The sequence below is a fragment of the Trachurus japonicus genome, chromosome 23 (genome assembly GCF_045865225.1).
Source record: "Trachurus japonicus isolate A0001 chromosome 23, Traja_1.0".
Classification (NCBI taxonomy): Eukaryota; Metazoa; Chordata; class Actinopteri; order Carangiformes; family Carangidae; genus Trachurus; species Trachurus japonicus.
In genome coordinates, this window is record NC_140929.1 from 2,355,255 (window position 1) to 2,376,406 (window position 21,152).

Consider the following 21,152-nt stretch of genomic DNA (forward strand, 5'->3'; position numbering starts at 1 on the left):
GCTATGAGATAATAACACAACGTTACCACACAGAGTTGTTTTAGAGGGAAATACAGAGACTGTTGATGAAAAACTGTCCCTGAAGGCAACGTGCATCAGCGGTTTTGCATGTATTTCCCTCTAAAACAACTCTGTGTGGTAACGTTGTGTTATTATCTCATAGCGTGGTGAATGTGCAGCTCACAACTTGTCCACCAGAGCGTTGTGGAGTTGTTGTATTGTGTATTTGATGAGTTTGATGATGAGGGAAACCAAGAAATCCCATAATGAGCCTCCTTTGTAGCGTAGCTCTGAGCAGCTCACGGCTCTGCTCTGCCGTTCTAAAAACAGCTTGCACCGACAATTAAAGGTAACGAACCTACTGCTATGACTATAGGGATTATGGCAATGGGCCAATTTGACAAAATGTTGAACTATCCCTTTAAGTTAAGACTTTATTTGTCCCTCGGGTAGAAAAAACCCCCCATCAAAATCAAATTCTAAATTAGAAATAAAAACAGAAATTCAGAATAAAAGTCTGACACAGCAGGAGAGACAGATGGATCAATCTGTGGTTCGTCAACAGGTGCCTCTTTATTTATTTGTTTGTTTATTTATTTATTTATTTATTTCCACTCCGGCTGGACCTCGCTCTCCGACCGAGAGAGAGAGAGAAATCAATACAGTTCAGCCAGCTCATTGATCGCCCCTCGGTCCTCGGAGGCCATTTTGGACGGCTGGTTGCATCTTTAACTGCGATCAGACTCACACACACACACACACACACACACACATCCACACACACACACACACACACACACACACACATTATGACGGTATCGACCCCCGTGTCATCAGAGCAGCAGGTGATGAAGTGCGGTGAAGGAGATAAACTTTGTGTGTCCACAAACTTCTTCTCTGTGACGTTTCTATGGTTTCATCTCTCCATCTCTCTCTCTCTCCTCCTCCTCTGTGCAGGTTGAGTGATGCTCGCTCGCCCCGGTGGTCCCATGATTCAGTCCAGATTTGTGTTGTGTTTGTCTTGTTGTTCTCTGTGTTTCAGGTGGGAGGAGTTAAGCCTCTTAACTCTCTCTGACATCCTCTCTCTCTCTCATGTCAGACTTTAGACCGGTTACACAACAGGTTTGATTAGTTACCGATCACTAAACACTGAGTTAATCAGATCAATGGTGAAAACGAGACTGATTTTTTCATTTTGTTGAGTGTTTTAATGATTCTCTGCCTCCAGCAGCTTCAGAGCTGAGACATACAGTACATAATGATAAAGGGATAAAAATAGAAGTAAACACACAAAAAGTAAAATCTAAAGTCTGACATCTCAACCTCAGTGTAGTTCAGATACAATAGGCCTACGATACGATGAGATAACATGAGATTTGAATAGATACAATACGAGATACAATGCGGTGAGATACGATACGATGAAATACAATACGATGAGATACGACACGGTGAGATATGATGCTATGAGATACGACACGATGAAATACGATACAATGAGATACGATACGGTGAAATGCGATACAATAAGATACGATACTATGAGATACGATACTATACTATGAAATGCGATACGATGAAAATAAGATACTATGAGATACAATTCGATGAAATACGATACTATGAGATATGATACGGTGAGATACAATACGATTAAATACGATACGGTGAGATACGATGAGATGTGATACGATATGATGAGATACGATACGATTAAATACGATACGATGAGATACGATACGGTAAGATACGATACGGTAAGATACGATACGATTAAATATGATATGATTAAATAAAATACGATGAGATACGATAAGGTGAGATATGTTACGATGAAATGCGATACGATCAAATAGGCTACAATACGGTGAGATACGATGAAATGCGATACGATTAGATACGATACGATGAGATACGATACAATACAATGAAATATGATATGATGAGATACATTTTGGTGAGATACGATGCAATGAAATACGATACAATGAGATGAGATACGATACGATAAGATACAATACAATACGTTACAATATGATGAGATACGATACGATTAAATACGATACGATGAGATATCTCCAGCTCATCACTCTTGTTGGGCAGCGACTTGACATTTCCCATGATGCCTGGCGGCAGAAAGGAGCTACAGTTCATCTCCACCTCCAAGACTTTAACCTTTGCAGCAGCAGCAGCACGGCGACCATGACAACACCTCTTCATCATCTCAGCTGGAACAAGGAGGAATCCTCCAGACCTGCTCCTTCGTTTTCAATGAAAGAAGCTCTTCGCCTGAATAAACTCTTCTACACACAGAAACATCCATCAACAGTTGACGAAATACAACAAAAATAAAGTTAGAATTCAGCTACCAGACTTTGCTGCAACCGGTTGAAGCACATTTTCCAGATGTTCATGTTCCTCAGAGGATGAATCCTGATGTTTCACATTCCTCAACTTTTCCTCCAGGAACATTTTAATGTGTCCGATAGAAAAAGACAGACTAAAAAAAAGAAAAGAAAAAGACAGACTTGGATGTTGACTCATGTTTATTACATAATCATATTATATTATATTACGTTATATTACACGGCACTACACTACATTATGTTACGTTATGTTTCATTATGTTACATTACCTTATAATATGTCATGTCACATTATGTTATAGCCTATTATTATGTTACTTTTGCTATGTGCACTGTTATATTATGTTATGATACCTTATGTTACGTTAACTTTTATTATAATAAATTACATTAAATCATGTTACGATAAATTATATTATCGCCTATTATATTATCAAAAGGATAAAGTCACATTTAGATACTAGTTCTTCTTTCCCATGATCCTCTGAGACTAAACACTTCCTCCAAATAAAAAATGAACATCCATCCAAGATAAGATCCTATTTATAAGATAACTCCCTCATAAACACCGTTGATGGAGCCTTTACTCTGAGTTTTACGGTATAGTTTCATGTGAAGAGAATTAAAATTAGAGAAAAAGAGACGACGTGATGGAGAGAGAAAGGGAAAGAGAGAGAGAGAGGTGGATGGATGGAGGAGTGAAGCCTAAAAATGAATCCACAGGCGGATGATGAGAGGAGGAGGAGACTCTGGTGTTTAAACTCCACAGTTTCTCAGTAGCAGCAGCGTCTCCTCCTCCTCCTCCTCCTCCTCCTCTTCTATCATCCACCCATCCTCTCTCTCTTTCTCTCTCTCTGTTTCTCTCATTCCCTCCTCCTCCTCTCCTCCATCCATCCATCCATCCATGCCGGCGGACTGGGTCTCCGCGGGGCTGCTGCCATGGCGAAGATCCGGGTGTCGTACGAGTACTCCGAGGCCGAGGACAAGAGCATCCGGCTGGGCTTGTTCCTGATCGCCTGCGGCATCCTGAGCCTCTTCATCCTGGGCTTCTGCTGGCTGAGCCCCACGCTGCAGAGCCTGCAGAGCAAGCCGGCCAACTGCACGGTGAGCCCGGCCACAGAGGCGCCGAGCTGCCGCTGACTGGTGGCGGAGCTCCGGAGTTAGAGAGACGAGTTTAAAGACTAGTTTGGTTTAGTTTGGTTTGGTTTAGTTTGGTTTGTAGTGCTGGTAAAAGGTGGTTTAAGTTATTTAGTGAGTAGCCTAAACAGAAAACAAAGCTTCACTGTGTTGTAGTTTTTACATTTTTATTCAGGTGTTCAGGAGTTTGACAGCAACAATTTAAACAAAGTTATAGCCTAATAATAATAACCTATAGAGTTAGGCTACACCAGTTTATAGGCTACCTACATTTAATGTGTTTAAAATCTTTTATTCAATGTTATAAATGTTACATAAGGGACTTAAAACTACAGGAGGTGGTGCAGTTATTTATAGTTTAGCCTACAGTGTAATTTAGGCTACATTTATATAGCCTAGTCAGAGTGATGTCATTGTGTTTGTAGGTTTAATGAGAATTGATAGCCTATTAGTACAAGTTGTAATGTTGGTGTCTGTGGGTTTTATAGGCAGCAGTGTGTGGAAGTTTGAATAGTTTCAATAAATCTGTTGTTATCATCATTGATATCAGTATTAGTAGCAGTAGCCTATAGATGCTGTCAGTGCTTTGTTGTTTGTGGTGCTACAGCTCAGATTTTGTTTTATCAGTGCGTGGGGATTAGATGATATTTGTAGTTTGGGTTGGTTTGTAGTGCTGGTTAAAGGTGGTTGAAGTTATTTAGTGAGTAGCCTAAACAGAAAACAAAGCTTCACTGTGATGTAGTTTAATTTTTACTCAGGTATTTGACAGTAACAATTTAAACAAAGTTATAGCCTAATAATAACATGGAGTTAGCCTACACCAGGTTATTCATTTAATGTGTCTTTTATTTAATGTTATAAATGTTACATAAGCAACTTAAATCTACAGGAGCGACTGCAGTTATTTATAGTTTAGGCTACAGTGCAATTTAGCCTACATTATTATAGTCAGAGAGTGACGTCATCATTGTGTTTGTAGGTTTAATGAGAATTGATATTAGGCTACAAGTTAGGCTATTGGTGTCTGTGGGTTTTTTAGGCAGCTGCTGCTGTTTTCATTAGTGTGTGGAAGTTTGAATAGAATCAATAGATCTGTTGTTATCAATATCATTGGCTATGAGGCTATGTCGTTTTTAAATCTTTACTCAGGTGTGACAGCAACAATTTAAACAAAGTTATTAGGCTATAATATAGAGTTAGACCAGTTTATAGGCTACCTACATTTAATGTGTTTTAAATCTTTTATTTAGGCTATAAATGTTACATAAGCGACTTAAAACTACAGGAGGTGGTGCAGTGATTTATAGTTTACAGTGTAATTTACATTTATATAGCTATAGAGTGACGTCATTGTGTTTGTAGGTTTAATGGGAATTGATATTAGTACAAGTTGTGATATTATTTGGTGTCAGTGGGTTTTATAGGCAGCTGGCAGCTGCTGCTGTTTTCATTAGTGTGTCAAAGTTTGAATAGTGGCTAAATTTGTTGTTATCAATATTATTGATTATCATTGATATCAGTGTATTAGCAGTAGGCCTAGATGATCTCAGTGCTTTGTTGCTACAGCTCAGATTTAGTTTTATCAGTGCGTGAGGGTTAGATTATATTTGTACTAGTTTGGGTTTACTCAGCAACAATTTAAACAAAGTTATAATAGCCTAATATAGAGTTAGCCTACTTCTTCTACTTTATAACTGTGCTTTAAATCTTTTATTCAATGTTATAAATGTTACATAAGCGACTTAAAACTACAGGAGCCACTGCAGTTATTTATAGTTTACAGTGTATTTTACATTAATATAGTCAGAGTGACGTCATTGTGTTTGTAGGTTTAATGAGAATTGATAGGCTATTAGTACAATAATATATAGCTAAGTGTAAGTGTCTGTGGGTTTTTTAGGCAGCTGCTGCTGTTTTCATTAGTGTGTGGAAGTTTGAATAGTATCAATAAATCTGTTGTTATCAATATTATTGATTATCACTGATATCAGCAGTAGATTCTGTCAGTGCTTTGTTTGTTTGTGGTGCTAGGGCTCAGATTTTGTTTTATCAGTGCGCGAGGATTAGATGATAGGCTATTTGTAGTGGATTCATGTTGGAAAATCCGATAATTGATCACAAACCTGATGATTAATTGATCAGAATCAGGGTCGTTGATAATCGATTTGATTCATTTAGTTTATTTTAATTTGCAGTGTTTATATTGTTTTTGTCTTTTTCATATTAAACTGAACATCTCTTTGGTTTGATCATAGTCGATCAGGTTTAGGAGATGTTAACGAGCAATCGATAACAACCTGTATCAACTGAAACGATGAGTCGGTTAATTAGATTAGAGAAATGAATATTGATTAACATCAATAATAATCATCAGTTTCAGTCCTGAGCTGTGGATCTGGACGAACAAGTTTGTCGACGTTTCAGCAGAATAATTTTAGATGGGATATCACTGTTGTTTGTTATTACTGATCAATGTTTATCAGTGATTATTGAGTGAGTTTAGATGATAAAGTTTTAGTTTGAATCAGTGTTTTTGTCGTATACGAGCTGCTCCGTCAGTCAAACGTCCTCGTCCGGTGACGACGGTGATTTGAACTGAGATGATCTGAGTTGATCTGCTTCAGCCACTCAGGAGGAGACGACGAGAGGAGGAATAAACCAGGATCAGTGATCAGCGATCCGATCAGTGTGTGATGTGATGATGATGATGATGATGATGGACAGTGAGGATGATGAGGCTGTTATCAGCTCTGACAGGACCCGACACCGAGCTGTCAGTCAATCACCACCCGTCAGTCGCTCTGTCTGTCATCATCAGAGTCGCTGTGAGTGTCGGTCGGATGAGTTTCAGTCGATCAGCAACAGAAAACTGAAGCGTTAAAGGGGATAGTTGAACATTTTGTCAAATTGGCCCATTGCCATAATCCCTATAGTCATAGCAGTAGGTTCGTTACCTTTAATTGTCGGTGCAAGCTGTTTTTAGAACGGCGGAGCAGAGCCGTGAGCTGCTCAGAGCTACGCTACGGAGGCTCATTCTTGGTTTCCCTCACCAAACTCATCAAATACACAATCCAACAACTCCACAACGCTCTGGTGGACAAGTTGTGAGCTGCACATTCACCACGCTATGAGATAATAACACAACGTTACCACACAGAGTTTTTTTAGAGGGAAATACAGAGACTGTTGATGAAAAACTGTCCCTGAAGGCAACGCGCATCAGCGGTTTTGCATGAATTTCCCTCTAAAACAACTCTGTCTGGTAATGTTGTGTTATTATCTCATAGCGTGGTGAATGTGCAGCTCACAACTTGTCCACCAGAGCGTTGTGGAGTTGTTGGATTGTGTATTTGATGAGTTTGATGAGTTTGAAACCAAGAAATCCCATAATGAGCCTCCGTAGCGTAGCTCTGAGCAGCTCACGGCTCTGCTCCGCCGTTCTAAAAACAGCTTGCACCGACAATTAAAGGTAACGAACCTACTGCTATGACTATAGGGATTATGGCAATGGGCCAACTTGCCAAAATGTTCTACTACCCCTTTCATTGAAAACTAATAATTTAGAAAACAAGAGGATAATAACATGGACGGCTCAGCTCTGGTTCTGAGCGGCTCGACTCGGTCTGAGTCTTTACTTGGACCTGGTCCAGACTAAACGCTGCCTCCCTAAAAGCCGCGGAGACTAATTGAAGCTCATAAAACTTCATAACTGCTTCAGCCAAGAGGAAACTGGGAACGTGGACCTTAAATATACAGTATAGTTGGAAATTCCACCTTAACCACCACAACCTGAGGCCTTTTCTTCCAGTTTCATTTCAGTTCACTCCTCCACCTTCAACCTCTTCCTCCTCCTCCTCCTCTTCCTCCTCCTCCACCGTGGGTTAGTAGCTACAGTGTTTCTGCAGCGTGTTGAGTTTTCATGATATAAATTAGAGGCGACCACAGAGCTCGTTGCTGCTGCTGCTGCTGCTCTACTGTTACTGTGGATGATGAATTCATACCAGTCTGATTTATTTGGCTGTTAGCTTATTACATTGTCCTGGAATAACGTCGCTGCATTACAGAGAGTGGAGAGGCCTTCTGTTCTGTTCTGTTCTGTTCTGTTTTTTTTTGTTTTCTTTTTCTTTTGTCAGAGTGAGTCTCTCGCTCTCTAATCCTGTCGCAACATAAATCTTAATCTCGGGACGTTACTGCGTCTCCACAACGTCCCGATGGAGACGGAGGAGGAGGAAGATCTGCACTGATTGGTCGGTCGTCTATTAGCTCTATTGGTAGTTTAGTTTTATTCCTCTCATGTCTGCGTCTGGGCAGGAGAAGACTCACCATCACCGTCACCATCGCTCTTCATCAACGTGATGAGATATTGTGGAGTTGAATGTTTGTGTCTAATAAAGGTTAAGCACCATCAAGGTTTTCTTAGTACATCCAAGTTTACAAGAAGAAGGACATCGGCCTGAGTTCTCATCAGTCCGTCCTTGAGTTCGACCAAGACACATCTTGTGTTGTTGCCCTGACTTTGATCTTTGGCCTTTGGTGTTTGGTCTTTGATCACAACATTGAGTCCTTGTCCACACGGAAACAGAGCTTCTCCCAAAACTAGGGCTGCCCCCAAATAGTCGACCAAGCACTGGTCGACCAAAAAATCATTAGCCGACCAAGATTTCATCGGTCGATTGGTCGCAGGAAAAAAAATAAAAACATTTGGAGCTGTGTCTTGTCAAAGTTAAGTCAAAATCAATGTGACTGAACTGTCTATGAAAGGCTATAGGGCTTTTAATTTGAAGGGCCAGATACAGGAAGTCATGACACTCACTCGCTGTCAGTTTTTTTGTTGTTGTTGTGGTTACACGGCACGGCAGGTCCCTGCTTTTTTTTTCTCTTTTTTTTTCAAAAGCGACTTTTTCCAATGTTGTTACAGACGAACTGGTTTGGAGACTCCGCCGTGAAAGGTTATTAGCGATTAGCGGGCGCTGCCGTGAGCCCCGGTCCCACAGCGCTCACCGGCGGTCAGTCTCACAGCATCACGGAGCAGAGACATGATAGTCCCCGCTGCAGTCAGAGACCCGATTAGTCGACTAATCGCTATAAATGACGACCACTGGTCGACCTAGAAAATCTTTGGTCGGGGGCAGCCCTACCCAAAACCATCTTTTTCTGGTTTGTTTTGAAAAAGTTTCTCCATAAACACGACATCTGCCTCCACTCTGATCCACTGAGATCGACTCTAAACGCTGTAGTACGTCCACCAGGCCTGTGTGTGGCGCTGCTGGATTCAAACTCCAAACATTGTGGATTAAATGTTGACTGGGAGTCGAGTCAGAGCAAATATGATGATGATGATGATGATTTAACGGGAGAGATTCAGACCGACAGTAGTCCACTGTTGTTGTTACGTCCATAGACTGTAACGTCTAGAGGTGTAGCTCAGGTCAGGATGACATCATCGCTTCACTAAAGATCTGTTTTGGGCATCTACATGAAAACGCTGGGGCGGCGTTTTTAGATTTTCCAACTGTGGAACCATTTTCCAAAGAATACAGCTTTCATCTTCCAAAAACACTGTTTCTGTCTGGACAAAACAGCGAAACGATAAAAGAAAAACTGAATGTCTCTTTGTTTGGACATCCGTGGCCTCCAGACGACCAACCCTTTTGATTGTGTTGATACTTTGAGCTGAACTCAGCATCATGGAGCTAAAAACTGTGTTTTTTTTGACAGAAACATCTCAAGAACTATCAGATCCATCTCCATGAATGTCATGCTCCTGTCAGGATAAACCATGCGACCTTCACTTTGTGTTTAATGCTGATGACCAAGTGTTCATACATCTACAGGTTATAATGTAATATGAGATTTTCTCCAACCTGCTGTTGAACAGAACAGAAAGCCTGAATATTTAAACGTAATCGATGACACTCAGAGAGCGACTCCAGATCAGTGCAAACCACAAAAACAAGAAAGAACAAACACAGATCAATAGACGGAAGCACGTAAAGAGTCACCGCACTGATGTTGACAAACACTTAACACTGAGTGTTGGGATCTGTGGTGGCTTTAATGGAGTCTGCAAATGAGTGCATGAGTTTCCAATTTCTGAAGCCCTCGGTCCTACAGGGTTGAAAATCATCCTTACGTTAGTTCTTAAAGGGACAACGAGGAGTTTTTGTTTTCCCACTACATTTCTGAGTCTCCGCACCGTGAAATTCTTTGACCGGCGCAAGACAGACTCATGTTTTCATTCATCAAGAATTAAAGTCAGAGGTTGGAAGACGATCACATACCGTCGTAGTTCCCACCATAAACGGTGATTCGGCGGCGTTATTCTCATGACTCGCCACGAAACCGAAAGTAAAGAAACGCTGGTCGGCTCGCCCAGCATTTCCACCACCACTAATAATAACAAAATAACCATAGAGACAAAACCATATATTTATCTAAAATGGAGCCATTAACAAGTGTGGGTAGCGTATATTCATCCACATTAATATGAGACTTTTTTATAACCAAATAGAAACTCCTCGTTGTCCCTTTAACTTTATAAAACAATCAACGCTCAACAGATATCTGCATTCAGCTGATTCTGCCCAAAGATGAGCTGGACTAATTTATCAAATGAGATGTAGTCGATCAAAATGTCTAAGTTCGTTGTTGTCATGTTGAAGCTCATGGTTCTTCTTCCTCCTCCTTCAGGTGGTGTCGGTGTTGCGTCCGGAGGAGATGTTTGAGTGTGTGTTCACCTGCGGTACCGACTGTAAGGGGACGTCTCTCTATCCCTGCCTCCAGATCTTCGTCAACAACTCAGAGTCCAACTCCGTGGCTCTTCTGCACTTTGACGAGCAGCAGCTGGTTCTCAACCCAAAGGTACAACCTTTATTTTATTTTTTTTATTCTTATCTGGGTGTTTGATCCTGCTGAGAAACAACAGATACGACGGGTGGAAACAAGGAATCAGCTGATTGAAGCTGGATTTCCTTAAAGCACAATTTAAGAATCAGATTTAGTAGCATAATGGATGGGAACACTTAAACAACACATTGTAACTCCAAGTATATCACACCTGTGTGAAATCAACCTGGGATGATAATTTTGATTTACATTGATCATTTTTATGTTATTTTGTTCTCAACACACTCTACTTTATATTGAATAATGGTTTTAAACTGCAATATTTCATTAATTGAGATCTAAGATGTGTTGTTTTAGTGTTCCCTTTATTTTTTTGAGCAGTGTATTAACAAAGTTGTAATGTTTTGGCTGGATTTTCCCTTCGGGCTGCCGTACAAACATGGCGGCGCAAGATGGCGACTCTCTCTAAAGCAAGACCCTTGTTCTATGTAGATATAAAAGAATAGTCTAATTATAAGGCTACGAAAACCAAACACATTTTATTTTATAGCGATTATACACTTATACAGATATATTCATGGGTAGTATATTCAGATTTTAATAATAAACCTTGACAGTTATTAGGCTACACACTGGACCTTTAAAAGGAAGTTGAACTGGAGTAAATGTGATAAACGCCTCAGTGTGAAGCATCAAAATGTAAAAAATCAGGCATTAAATGTCCGATCAGTGAAACGTGGGAGGCTCTGCAGCGTCTCAGGAGTTTTACATTCTTGTTTTGTTTTGTTTTGTTTAGTTTAGTTTTTTTCTATCTGGTGGTTTTCTTTTTTTTTTTAAAGTGCAGCTGCTCGGAGTCGGGAGAAGCAGAAATAGATCCAGAGAGACGCAGCAGTACTCCATTAACGCAGCTCACTTATAGAGCGCCATTAACAAACAGCTGACAGTGAACGCACCACAGCTGACTCCCTGTTTCTGTGTGTGTGTTCTTGTACATGCTACGTTGTGAGGACCGGAACGCGTTTTTAACCAACAGAGTGAGGACATTTTTGGGAAGTGAGGACATTTTGGCCAGTCCTCACTTTTTCAAAGGGCTGTTTGAGGGTTAAGACGTTAGGTTATAATTAGGTTTAAATGAGGTTTAGAGTGATGGTTAAGTTTAGGCATTTGTTTTGGATGGTTAAGGTTAGGGTAAGGGGCTAGGGAATACATTATGTCAATGACATGTCCTCACAAAGATAGATTTACAAGGATGTGTGTATGTGTGTGTGCGTGGCCAAAGTTTACGGACACAAGTCACATGGTCGACTCGTCACATTCAGGTGTCCACACATATTTCTGTCCATCCGTCCGTCTCGTTGGGTCTGTGGGTCTTCTTCTCCTTCTTCTTCTTCTTCTTCTTCTTCGTCTTTAGTGCACGTCTGGGTCGTCGCCAGGGCAACAGAGTAAATATAGAGGGGAGAGACGGCGCGTCACAGATGCTGCTCAGTCGCCATGGCGACCGCGATAGAGATGATGTGGAGGGACAGAGAGGGAAGAGAGGGAAGAGAGACGAGTCACGCTTCATTCAGAAATCCTTTTAATGTCTGATGGAGAGACAGAGAGAGAGAGAGAGATGGAGGATGGATATGTGTGACCTTTTATTTATAACTAATGACAGTCACACTGCATTTATATATATAGATATATAGATATTAGATATAGTATATTTAGTGTTAATAGGGGTTTGACTGTGTGTGTGGAGCTCCTCGACGTCTGCTGACCTCAGACCTGTGAGTCAGACGAGGGAAAACCTCCGGTGTTGATCAACAAGACAACGACATGAGAGACTGAGAAGAACACGTATGAACAGAGAGAGAGAGAGAGAGGGGGGGGGGGGGGGTCGGTGCTTTAGAGGATAAACAAACAGAGAGACAGATGCACTCGTTTAATAGAGTCAACAAGAAAGAGAGAGAGGGAGAGTAAAACTGAGAGTTGATGTAGAAACATGAGTTTTAGCCTTTTAACGCTCCTTCAAAATAAAGGTAGACATTGTGTTAAAGCTCCATACAGTATAAAGGTAGTTGTTTGTGTTAATGCTCCTTCAAAATAAAGGTAGATGTTTGTGTTAAAGCTCCTTCAGAATAAAGGTCGTTGTTTGTGTTAAACTCCTTCAAAATAAAGGTAGATGTTTGTATTAAAGCTCCATACAGTATAAAGGTAGATGTTTGTGTTAAAGCTCCTTTAAAATAAAGGTAAGTTTGTATTAAAGCTCCTTCAAAATAAAGGTAGATGTTTGTATTAAAGCTCCTTCAGAATAAAAGTAAGTTTGTATTAAAACTCCTTCAAAATAAAGGTAGATATTTGTGTTAAAGCTCCTTCAGAATAAAGGTAGATGTTTGTGTTAAAGCTCCTTCAAAATAAAGGTAGATGTTTGTGTTAAAGCTCCTTTAAAATAAAGGTAAGTTTGTATTAAAGCTCCTTCAAAATAAAGGTAGATGTTTGTATTAAAACTCCTTCAAAATAAAGGTAGATATTTGTGTTAAAGCTCCTTCAGAATAAAGGTAGATGTTTGTGTTAAAGCTCCTTCAGAATAAAGGTAGATGTTTGTGTTAAAGCTCCTTCAGAATAAAGTTTTAGATGTTTGTGTTAAAGCTCCTTCAAAATAAAGGTAGATGTTTGTAATAAAGCGTCTTCAAAATAAAGGTAGATGTTTGTGTTAAAGCTCCTTCAAAATAAAGGTAAGTTTGTATTAAAACTCCTTCAAAATAAAGGTAGATGTTTGTGTTAAAGTGTCTTCAAAATAAAGGTAGATGTTTGTGTTAAAGCTCCTTCAGAATAAAGGTAGATGTTTGTGTTAAAGCTCCATACAGTATAAAGGTAGATGTTTGTGTTAAAGCTCCTTCAGAATAAAGGTAGATGTTTCTGTTAAAGCTCCTTCAGAATAAAGGTAGTTGTTTGTGTTAAACTCCTTCAAAATAAAGGTAGATGTTTGTGTTAAAGCTCCTTCAAAATAAAGGTAGATCTTTGTGTTAGAGCTCCTTCAAAATAAAGGTAGATCTTTGTGTTAAAGCTCCTTCAAAATAAATGTAAGTTTGTATTAAAGCGTCTTCAAAATAAAGGTGGATGTTTGTATTAAAGCTCCTTCAGAATAAAGGTAAAGCTCCATATGCTCTTACAGTATAAATCTCTCATCATAAAGACGAGCAGCTGGACGTTAAACGCTGTATTTCCTCGTATCCGTCTGGGTGTTGAACAGCTGATGGTCTCAGACAGACCAGGTTGTGATGAATGTGGCTCCACACATGGAGCCGGTGTTGATGTTAATGTCATGTCAGTCATCGGGGCCACAGGCGGCTCCATTAACTAATCGCCCCCCGTGGACACGAGACCAATTAACTCCCAGGTCTCTGTCCCCTTCATCTGACTGTCTCTCATGTCCACTGGTCCACAGGTCCAACACAGACACACACACACACAGACACACACACATACACACACACAGCTGCAATTAAGTCTCAGTCTCGTTAGTTAATCCGTCAGTTAAAAGGTCAAAGAGTCTGAAGGGTTTTATGATCCGGTGCTTTTATAGTTTCCAATATTTCTACCACATTTTTACTCAGAGGTGGATTCAGGGTCAAATCTGAGATCCTATAAAACACTACTCCAGTAAGAACAGGTCGGTGTCAGCCAATCAGAAGAGAGGAGGAGGCTCTGAGTCTCTCTTCTGATTGGCTGACTGCTTTCTAAAGTGATCCAATGAAAAAACAGAGCAGATTTCAGAATAAAACACTCAGAGAAACCAAATCCTGCAGAGTGAGTGTTGGATGGATGGTGTTGTGCAGGTGGTGAGGGGGCGGGGCTTTGTTGTGACATCACAAAGTGACAGGAAGTCTGGGGCTTAGTTGTGACATCACAAAGTGACAGGAAGTCCTGACGGCTGGTTTTAAGGCTCAGTTTCTGAATCCAGGCTGTGTGCATTTCTCTGTGGACTGAGGCTTTGATACTTTCACAGTATTAATATAGAACCTAGAGCTGCTTTATAATCACACTACACATGGACATCTACCTTTATACTGTATGGAGCTTTAACACAAACATCTACCTTTATACTGTACGGAGCTTTAATACAAACATCTACCTTTATACTGTATGGAGCTTTAACACAAACATCTACCTTTATACTGTACGGAGCTTTAATACAAACATCTACCTTTATACTGTATGGAGCTTTAACACAAACATCTACCTTTATACTGTATGGAGCTTTAACACAAACATCTACCTTTATACTGTATGGAGCTTTAACACAAACATCTACCTTTATACTGTATGGAGCTTTAATACAAACATCTACCTTTATACTGTATGGAGCTTTAACACAAACATCTACCTTTATACTGTATGGAGCTTTAACACAAATATCTACCTTTATACTGTATGGAGCTTTAATACAAACATCTACCTTTATACTGTATGGAGCTTTAACACAAACATCTACCTTTATACTGTATGGAGCTTTAACACAAACATCTACCTTTATACTGTATGGAGCTTTAATACAAACATCTACCTTTATACTGTATGGAGCTTTAACACAAACATCTACCTTTATACTGTATGGAGCTTTAACACAAACATCTACCTTTATACTGTATGGAGCTTTAATACAAACATCTACCTTTATACTGTATGGAGCTTTAACACAAATATCTACCTTTATACTGTATGGAGCTTTAACACAAATATCTACCTTTATACTGTATGGAGCTTTAACACAAACATCTACCTTTATACTGTATGGAGCTTTAACACAAACATCTACCTTTATACTGTATGGAGCTTTAATACAAACATCTACCTTTATACTGTATGGAGCTTTAACACAAACATCTACCTTTATACTGTATGGAGCTTTAACACAAACATCTACCTTTATACTGTATGGAGCTTTAATACAAACATCTACCTTTATACTGTATGGAGCTTTAACACAAACATCTACTTTTATTCTGAAGGAGCTTTAATAATAAAGTAAAACTAGAGTTTCTATTAATAACTCTGACCTGATATCAGGTTATAAAAACTCATCAGAGTCGAACTCTGAGTTACTGAACATGAAGTCGAGAGAGTTGAAACAGTCGAGAGCTCAGATATTTGATTTTACACCCGGTGAACACGGTGATTGAGTCAAGTAACACACACACACATGGACACACACATACGCACACACACGTTTAAATGCACACATCATGTTTGCTTTATTTTAATTAAAGATTAAAGCCAAAGGTTTTATCTGCTCACAAACATCAGATTCACCTGTTTCTGTGTGAGGTCGTATCATGGAAGTCTGAACTAGGTACACACACAGACACACACAGACACACACACACAGACACACACACACACAGTCCATCTATTTTTCCTTCAGGTCATTTTCTCTCTCTCGTCTCCACAGTTCATTTCATTTTTTCTGTTCCGACAAAAAAAAAAAAAAATGAATTGAACTCGTGACCCCAATAAACCAGAGATGGATCAGGAGCCGTGTATCACTGTGTGTGTGTGTGTGTGTGTGTGTGTGTGTGTGTGTCCCAGTGTGTGTGTGTGTGTGTGTGTGTGTGTGTGTCTCTTCTACAAAGACTTTCTGGCAGGTTATCAATCTAATGTGTTGTTGACGCGGCTCAGCTCAGCTCCTCTCGGCCGTGGAGACACATTTCGTTAAAAACCTCGTTTATTAAAAGACGATCGGACTTCTTAAAAACTTCATTTTACTAAAATCTCCAACGTCTTTGCAGTTTTTTAAATTATTTTTAAAGTTATTAAGCCCCGCCCCCTCACCACCTGGACCCAAACATCCATCCAACAACTTTGCAGGATTTGGTTTCTCTGAGCGTTTTATTCTGAAATCTGCTCTGTTTTCTATTGGATCGCTTTAGAAAACAGTTAGCCAATCAGAAGAGAGGCATAGAGTCTCCTCCTCTCTTCTGATTGGCTGACACCGACCTGTTGTTACTAGAGCTCCAGATAGGAGATGGAAAACTACACTGAGATAGTTTTTTTAGATCTTCTCATGCATCAGCCCTTCAAAATAAAAGCCAGGAGAAGAAGGAGGAGGAGGACTTTTACTTTGAAATCCACCCTCAGTGTCCAGTTTTTGTTTTTTTTAAATTTTAAACAGTCGTGCTGATGATTCATGAGTCGTGTTTCACTTTTTTATTTTTCTGTCGTTCGGCCAAACTTCACTGAGACGCAGGGTGGACAAAATAACAGGAACACTATAGTCTGCAGGAGGATTCACATTCAGCTGCGTGTCCATAATAAACCATAATAAACAGACTGTCGGTAACTCACAGGTTTATTATCCTGGTTGCTGGGAAACTCAGAGATGTTTTTATATTTTTTATTTCTTTGTTTGTTTGTTTTTGCTTTTGCTTTTTATGAAATGAAACATTGAATTTGAATTTACAGTCTCAGAGTTAAATCTCTCTCCTCTCTTCTCTTTATTACTCTGAGCTCATAATGTTCCCTCGGCCTTCTGTCAGATACAGACATAACTCACACACACACACTCACACACACACACACACACACACACACACACACACACACACACACACACAGGACTAATGTAACCAGCCCAGCTCTCCTTTGCAGACGCTATTAAACTAGAAATCGAATGGTGTGTTTTACTTTATCAGCAGCGTGTGTGTGTGTGTGTGTGTGTCCATGACATTACTGACGTCCTTTCAAAGTAAAGCTGCTTTTCTCTCCACATGTTTTCACAGCTGTAACTTGTTTGTCCAGTGACGGTGCACGGTGGACGTTTGGACACTGTCTCATTTAATCTGTTAAATAGAGTTGTTTTAGAGGGAAATACAGAGACTGCTTGATGAAAAACTGTCCCTGAAGGCAACGTGCATCAGCGGTTTTGCATGAATTTCCCTCTAAAACAACTCTGTGTGGTAACGTTGTGTTATTATCTCATAGCGTGGTGAATGTGCAGCTCACAACTTGTCCACCAGAGCGTTGTGGAGTTGTTGGATTGTGTATTTGATGAGTTTGATGAGGGAAACCAAGAAATCCCATAATGAGCCTCCGTAGCGTAGCTCTGAGCAGCTCACGGCTCTGCTCCGCCGTTCTAAAAATAGCTTGCACCGACAATTAAAGGTAACGAACCTACTGCTATGACTATAGGGATTATGGCAATGGGCCAATTTGCCAAAATGTTGAACTATCCCTTTGAAAGGACGTTTGGAAATTGCGGCGTTTCGTGACGTGTCAACGTGATGTGTTTAGGGACAGTCTGTATACTGTAGCATCGACCAGTTGTCTTGTCTGTCTGCATGTGAGGCGTTTAGGGAACAATCCACAGATTGCTGTGCCTGCCAACTGGCTGCATAATGATGCATTTAGAGGACGTCTGTAAATCGTAGCGTCTATGGATGATTTCTGCATATGAGGCGTTACATAAAGGATGTATGTGATATGTTTAGGTGACGTCTGTTTATTGTGCTGTCTCACCAATGCTCAAAACTCACCTTATTAAATGAGCTTTTAATGAATAATTTTGTGTTTTATTGCTGTTTTTAATTTTATTTCATTCTGACTTTGCTTTATTTTATTATTTTTAAAGTGTAAAGTGTCTTTGAGCATTTGTAAAAGCACTTATAAATAAAATATATTATTATTATTATTAATAATAATCTTTAGCCTAATCTGTGATGCTTTTACAGGACATCTGTAAATCGTAGCCTCCACTGACAGTCTGCGTGTGACGTCTTTATCTTTATCTCCTTTATTTATTTTGATGCATTGTAAACTCTGGCTGTAAGGGCTCAATTGGTTGTTCAAAATAAGAGCGTGTCAGAGAGATTTTAAAAAGCGATCATCATGAAGCCGTTATCAGTGATTTAATAACAGTCTCACAGATGTGACTGTGATTATTTATTGAGGAGAGAGAAACTCACTGGCTCCACTTCCTGTCGACTAGAGAGAGCGAATCAGAGTCGAGTCGTGTGTTTTGAGCTGTGAAACGCGGCGACATGGTGATGATGAAGTGGCGGCGACTGAATAGACAGAGGAACCTGAACGCAGCGTGACAGAGAGAGAGAGAGAGAGAGAGGAAGTGAGGAGATGGAGGCAGGTGGGTGGTTTCACTCAGCCAATTACACCACAGAGTCATTTCCTCGTTTATGACTTAATTATGTTATAAATGTAAATGACAAGAGCGGCGGGTAACCGGAGGACACACACACACACACACACACACACACACACACACACACACACACAGAGACACACACACACACACACACATATTCATACATCCACCTCTCTAACCTCCAGCTTCTTCCAGTATTTTAATATTAACACTGAACTCTGATCTCAAACTAATCAGTTATAGAAGAAGGGACTCGCAGGACGTCGCCTGTGTGTGTGTGTGTGTGTGTGTGTGTGAGTGAGAGTTCATGTGTGTCACTCACAACGGGAACAACACACACACACACACACACAGCTGTAAAGGTCACACAGAGAGAGATTAATTCATAAAAACATGTTTTTCTTCAGGCGGAGAACGAGGAGAAATGTAATGAAATCACTGACAATGATGATGATGAGTGTGTGTGTGTGTGTGTGTGTGTGTGTGTGTGTGTGTGTGTGTGTGTGTGTGTGTGTGTGTGTGTGTGTGTGTGTGTGTGTGTGTGTGTGTGTGTGTTGTTAACTTAAACTAATTAACTGTAACGAGGCGAGGCGTTCAGGGGACACCTGTAAACTGAAGTATCAATGGCAGCTCTGCAGAGAGGCGTTCAGGGAACAATCTATAAATCAGTGAAGGCTGCAGGCTGTGAGACGTTTAAAGGAAATCTGTAAATTGAAGCATCGATGGATAGCTTTTTAATTTGCATTTGAGGCGTTTAAGGGTCATTTGGAAATTATAGGAATCTACAGATTGTTGGAGTTCAAATGAGGCGTTTAGGGAACAATCATCCATGACTTGTATGATCTTCCCACTAGGCTGCATGTGATGCATTTGAGGAACATCTGTAAACTGCATAGGCTACCAATAATCTCTATGTGAGGCGTTTAGGGGACACCTGTAAACTGAAGGATCAATGGCAGCTCTGTGGTGAGGCATTCAGGGAACAATTTATAAATCAGTGAAGCTGCAGCATCTACCAGCAGGCTGTGAGACGTTTAAAGGAAATCTGTAAATTGAAGCATCAATGGATATAGCTTTAATTTGAGGCGTTTATGGGTCATTTGGAAATTATAGGAAATCTACAAATGGTTGGTGTTTAAATGAGGCGTTCAGGGAACAATCATCCATGACTTGTACAGTATGATCTGACAATAGGCTGCATGTGATGCATTTGAGGAACATCTGTAAACTGCATACCAATAATCTGTAGTCTATGTGAGGCGTTCAGGGGACACCTGTAAACTGAAGTATCAATGGCAGCTCTACAGTGAGGCATTCAGGGAACAATCTATGAATCAGTAAAGCATCTACCAGCAGGCTGCAGGCTGTGAGACGTTCAAAGGAAATCTGTAAATTGAAGCATCAATGGATATAGCTTTAATTTGAGGCGTTTATGGGTCATTTGGAAATAATCTACAGATGGTTGGAGTTCAAATGAGGCGTTTAGGGAACGATGATCCATGACTTGTATGATCTGCCACTATAGGCTGCATGTGATGCATTCAAGGAACATATGCAAATCGTATCGTATACCAATAATCTGTCTAGCCTATCTATGTGAGGCGTTTAGGGGGCTTCTGTAAAATGTAGTAGCATATCTACTAATAGTCTGCATGTGTTGTTGTTCTTCTTTATGTAAGCTCAGACTGTACAGAATTGTGTCCTTCAAAATAAGAGTGTGTCAGGCTGAGATTTACAGTACAAGCTTCAAGGTCAAAGGTGTGTGTGTGTCACCTCACATAACATTTTTCTTTTTTCTTTTTTTACTAACTCAAGACAGAAGTTAGTAAATGTCACACAGACGGTTCGGTTCATGTAAACAGGACAGGAAGTGACCAGGGACTATATCTACGTATATTATGTATATATATAGCATGACTGGCGGAGGGATACGACCTCAGAGAAAAAACACTATGATGCTAAAGAAACAGTCGTCTGTGTCTCTGTGACTTTGGTGCTTATTTTAGTAGGAGAAGCTCCAACCACACACACACACACACACACACACACACACACACACACACACACACCTGCTTTAATGAGCACAGTCCGACCTGCTGATTCATCACTGTCCTGGTCATCAGGCTCCAGAGAGAGGAGGGGGGGTGGAGGGGGGGGACGTGGCCTCATGTTTAATCTGTTTAGCCGATTGCAGAGTCGGAGTCAGACATGAAGGCAACAGCAGGTCGCACACACACACAGAGAGACACACAGAGACACACACACACACACAAACACACACACAGATCCTGATTATCTATTTAAAATCATAATAAGCCTGAATGAGCCCGATGATGTCATAGCTTCATCGTTTGCATCTTTTTTTTTTGCTGGCGAAATGATGTAAATGCAAATATTTAGTTATTACTACAATGGCATAAATAGTCATACAACTATAACATTTGGCAGAGAGTATCTTGACACATAGGGGGAGGCAGGAAAAAAAGATTCTGAGGTTTGTTGCAACTCGATTTTAAGATATCACCCTCAACATCCCAAAAAAGACAACAAAAAAAAGTACCGTTCGCCTGACAAATTCTCATGAAAATGATTATTTTTCAGCACTTTATGGAGAATATCTATGCCTAACGTGTATATAGAAAACTTCCTTAATTCATAAGCTTCCA

General features: G+C 40.1%; 2 protein-coding genes across 3 annotated transcripts in view; both read left to right on the forward strand.

Moving 5' to 3' along the window:
- The window catches only part of LOC146962289 (histone H2B), a 200,559-nt gene that overhangs the window by 74,317 nt on the left and 105,090 nt on the right, over positions 1–21,152 (forward strand). The window lies entirely within an intron of this gene.
- Positions 3,242–21,152, forward strand: part of LOC146962302 (calcium-activated potassium channel subunit beta-4-like) — a 29,664-nt gene continuing 11,753 nt past the window's right edge. The window contains exons 1-2 of the mRNA XM_085769159.1: positions 3,242–3,470; positions 10,194–10,364. Of these exons, the coding sequence (XP_085625285.1) occupies positions 3,306–3,470; positions 10,194–10,364 (336 nt within the window). The 5' untranslated portion in view covers positions 3,242–3,305. The remainder of the gene's footprint in view (positions 3,471–10,193; positions 10,365–21,152) is intronic.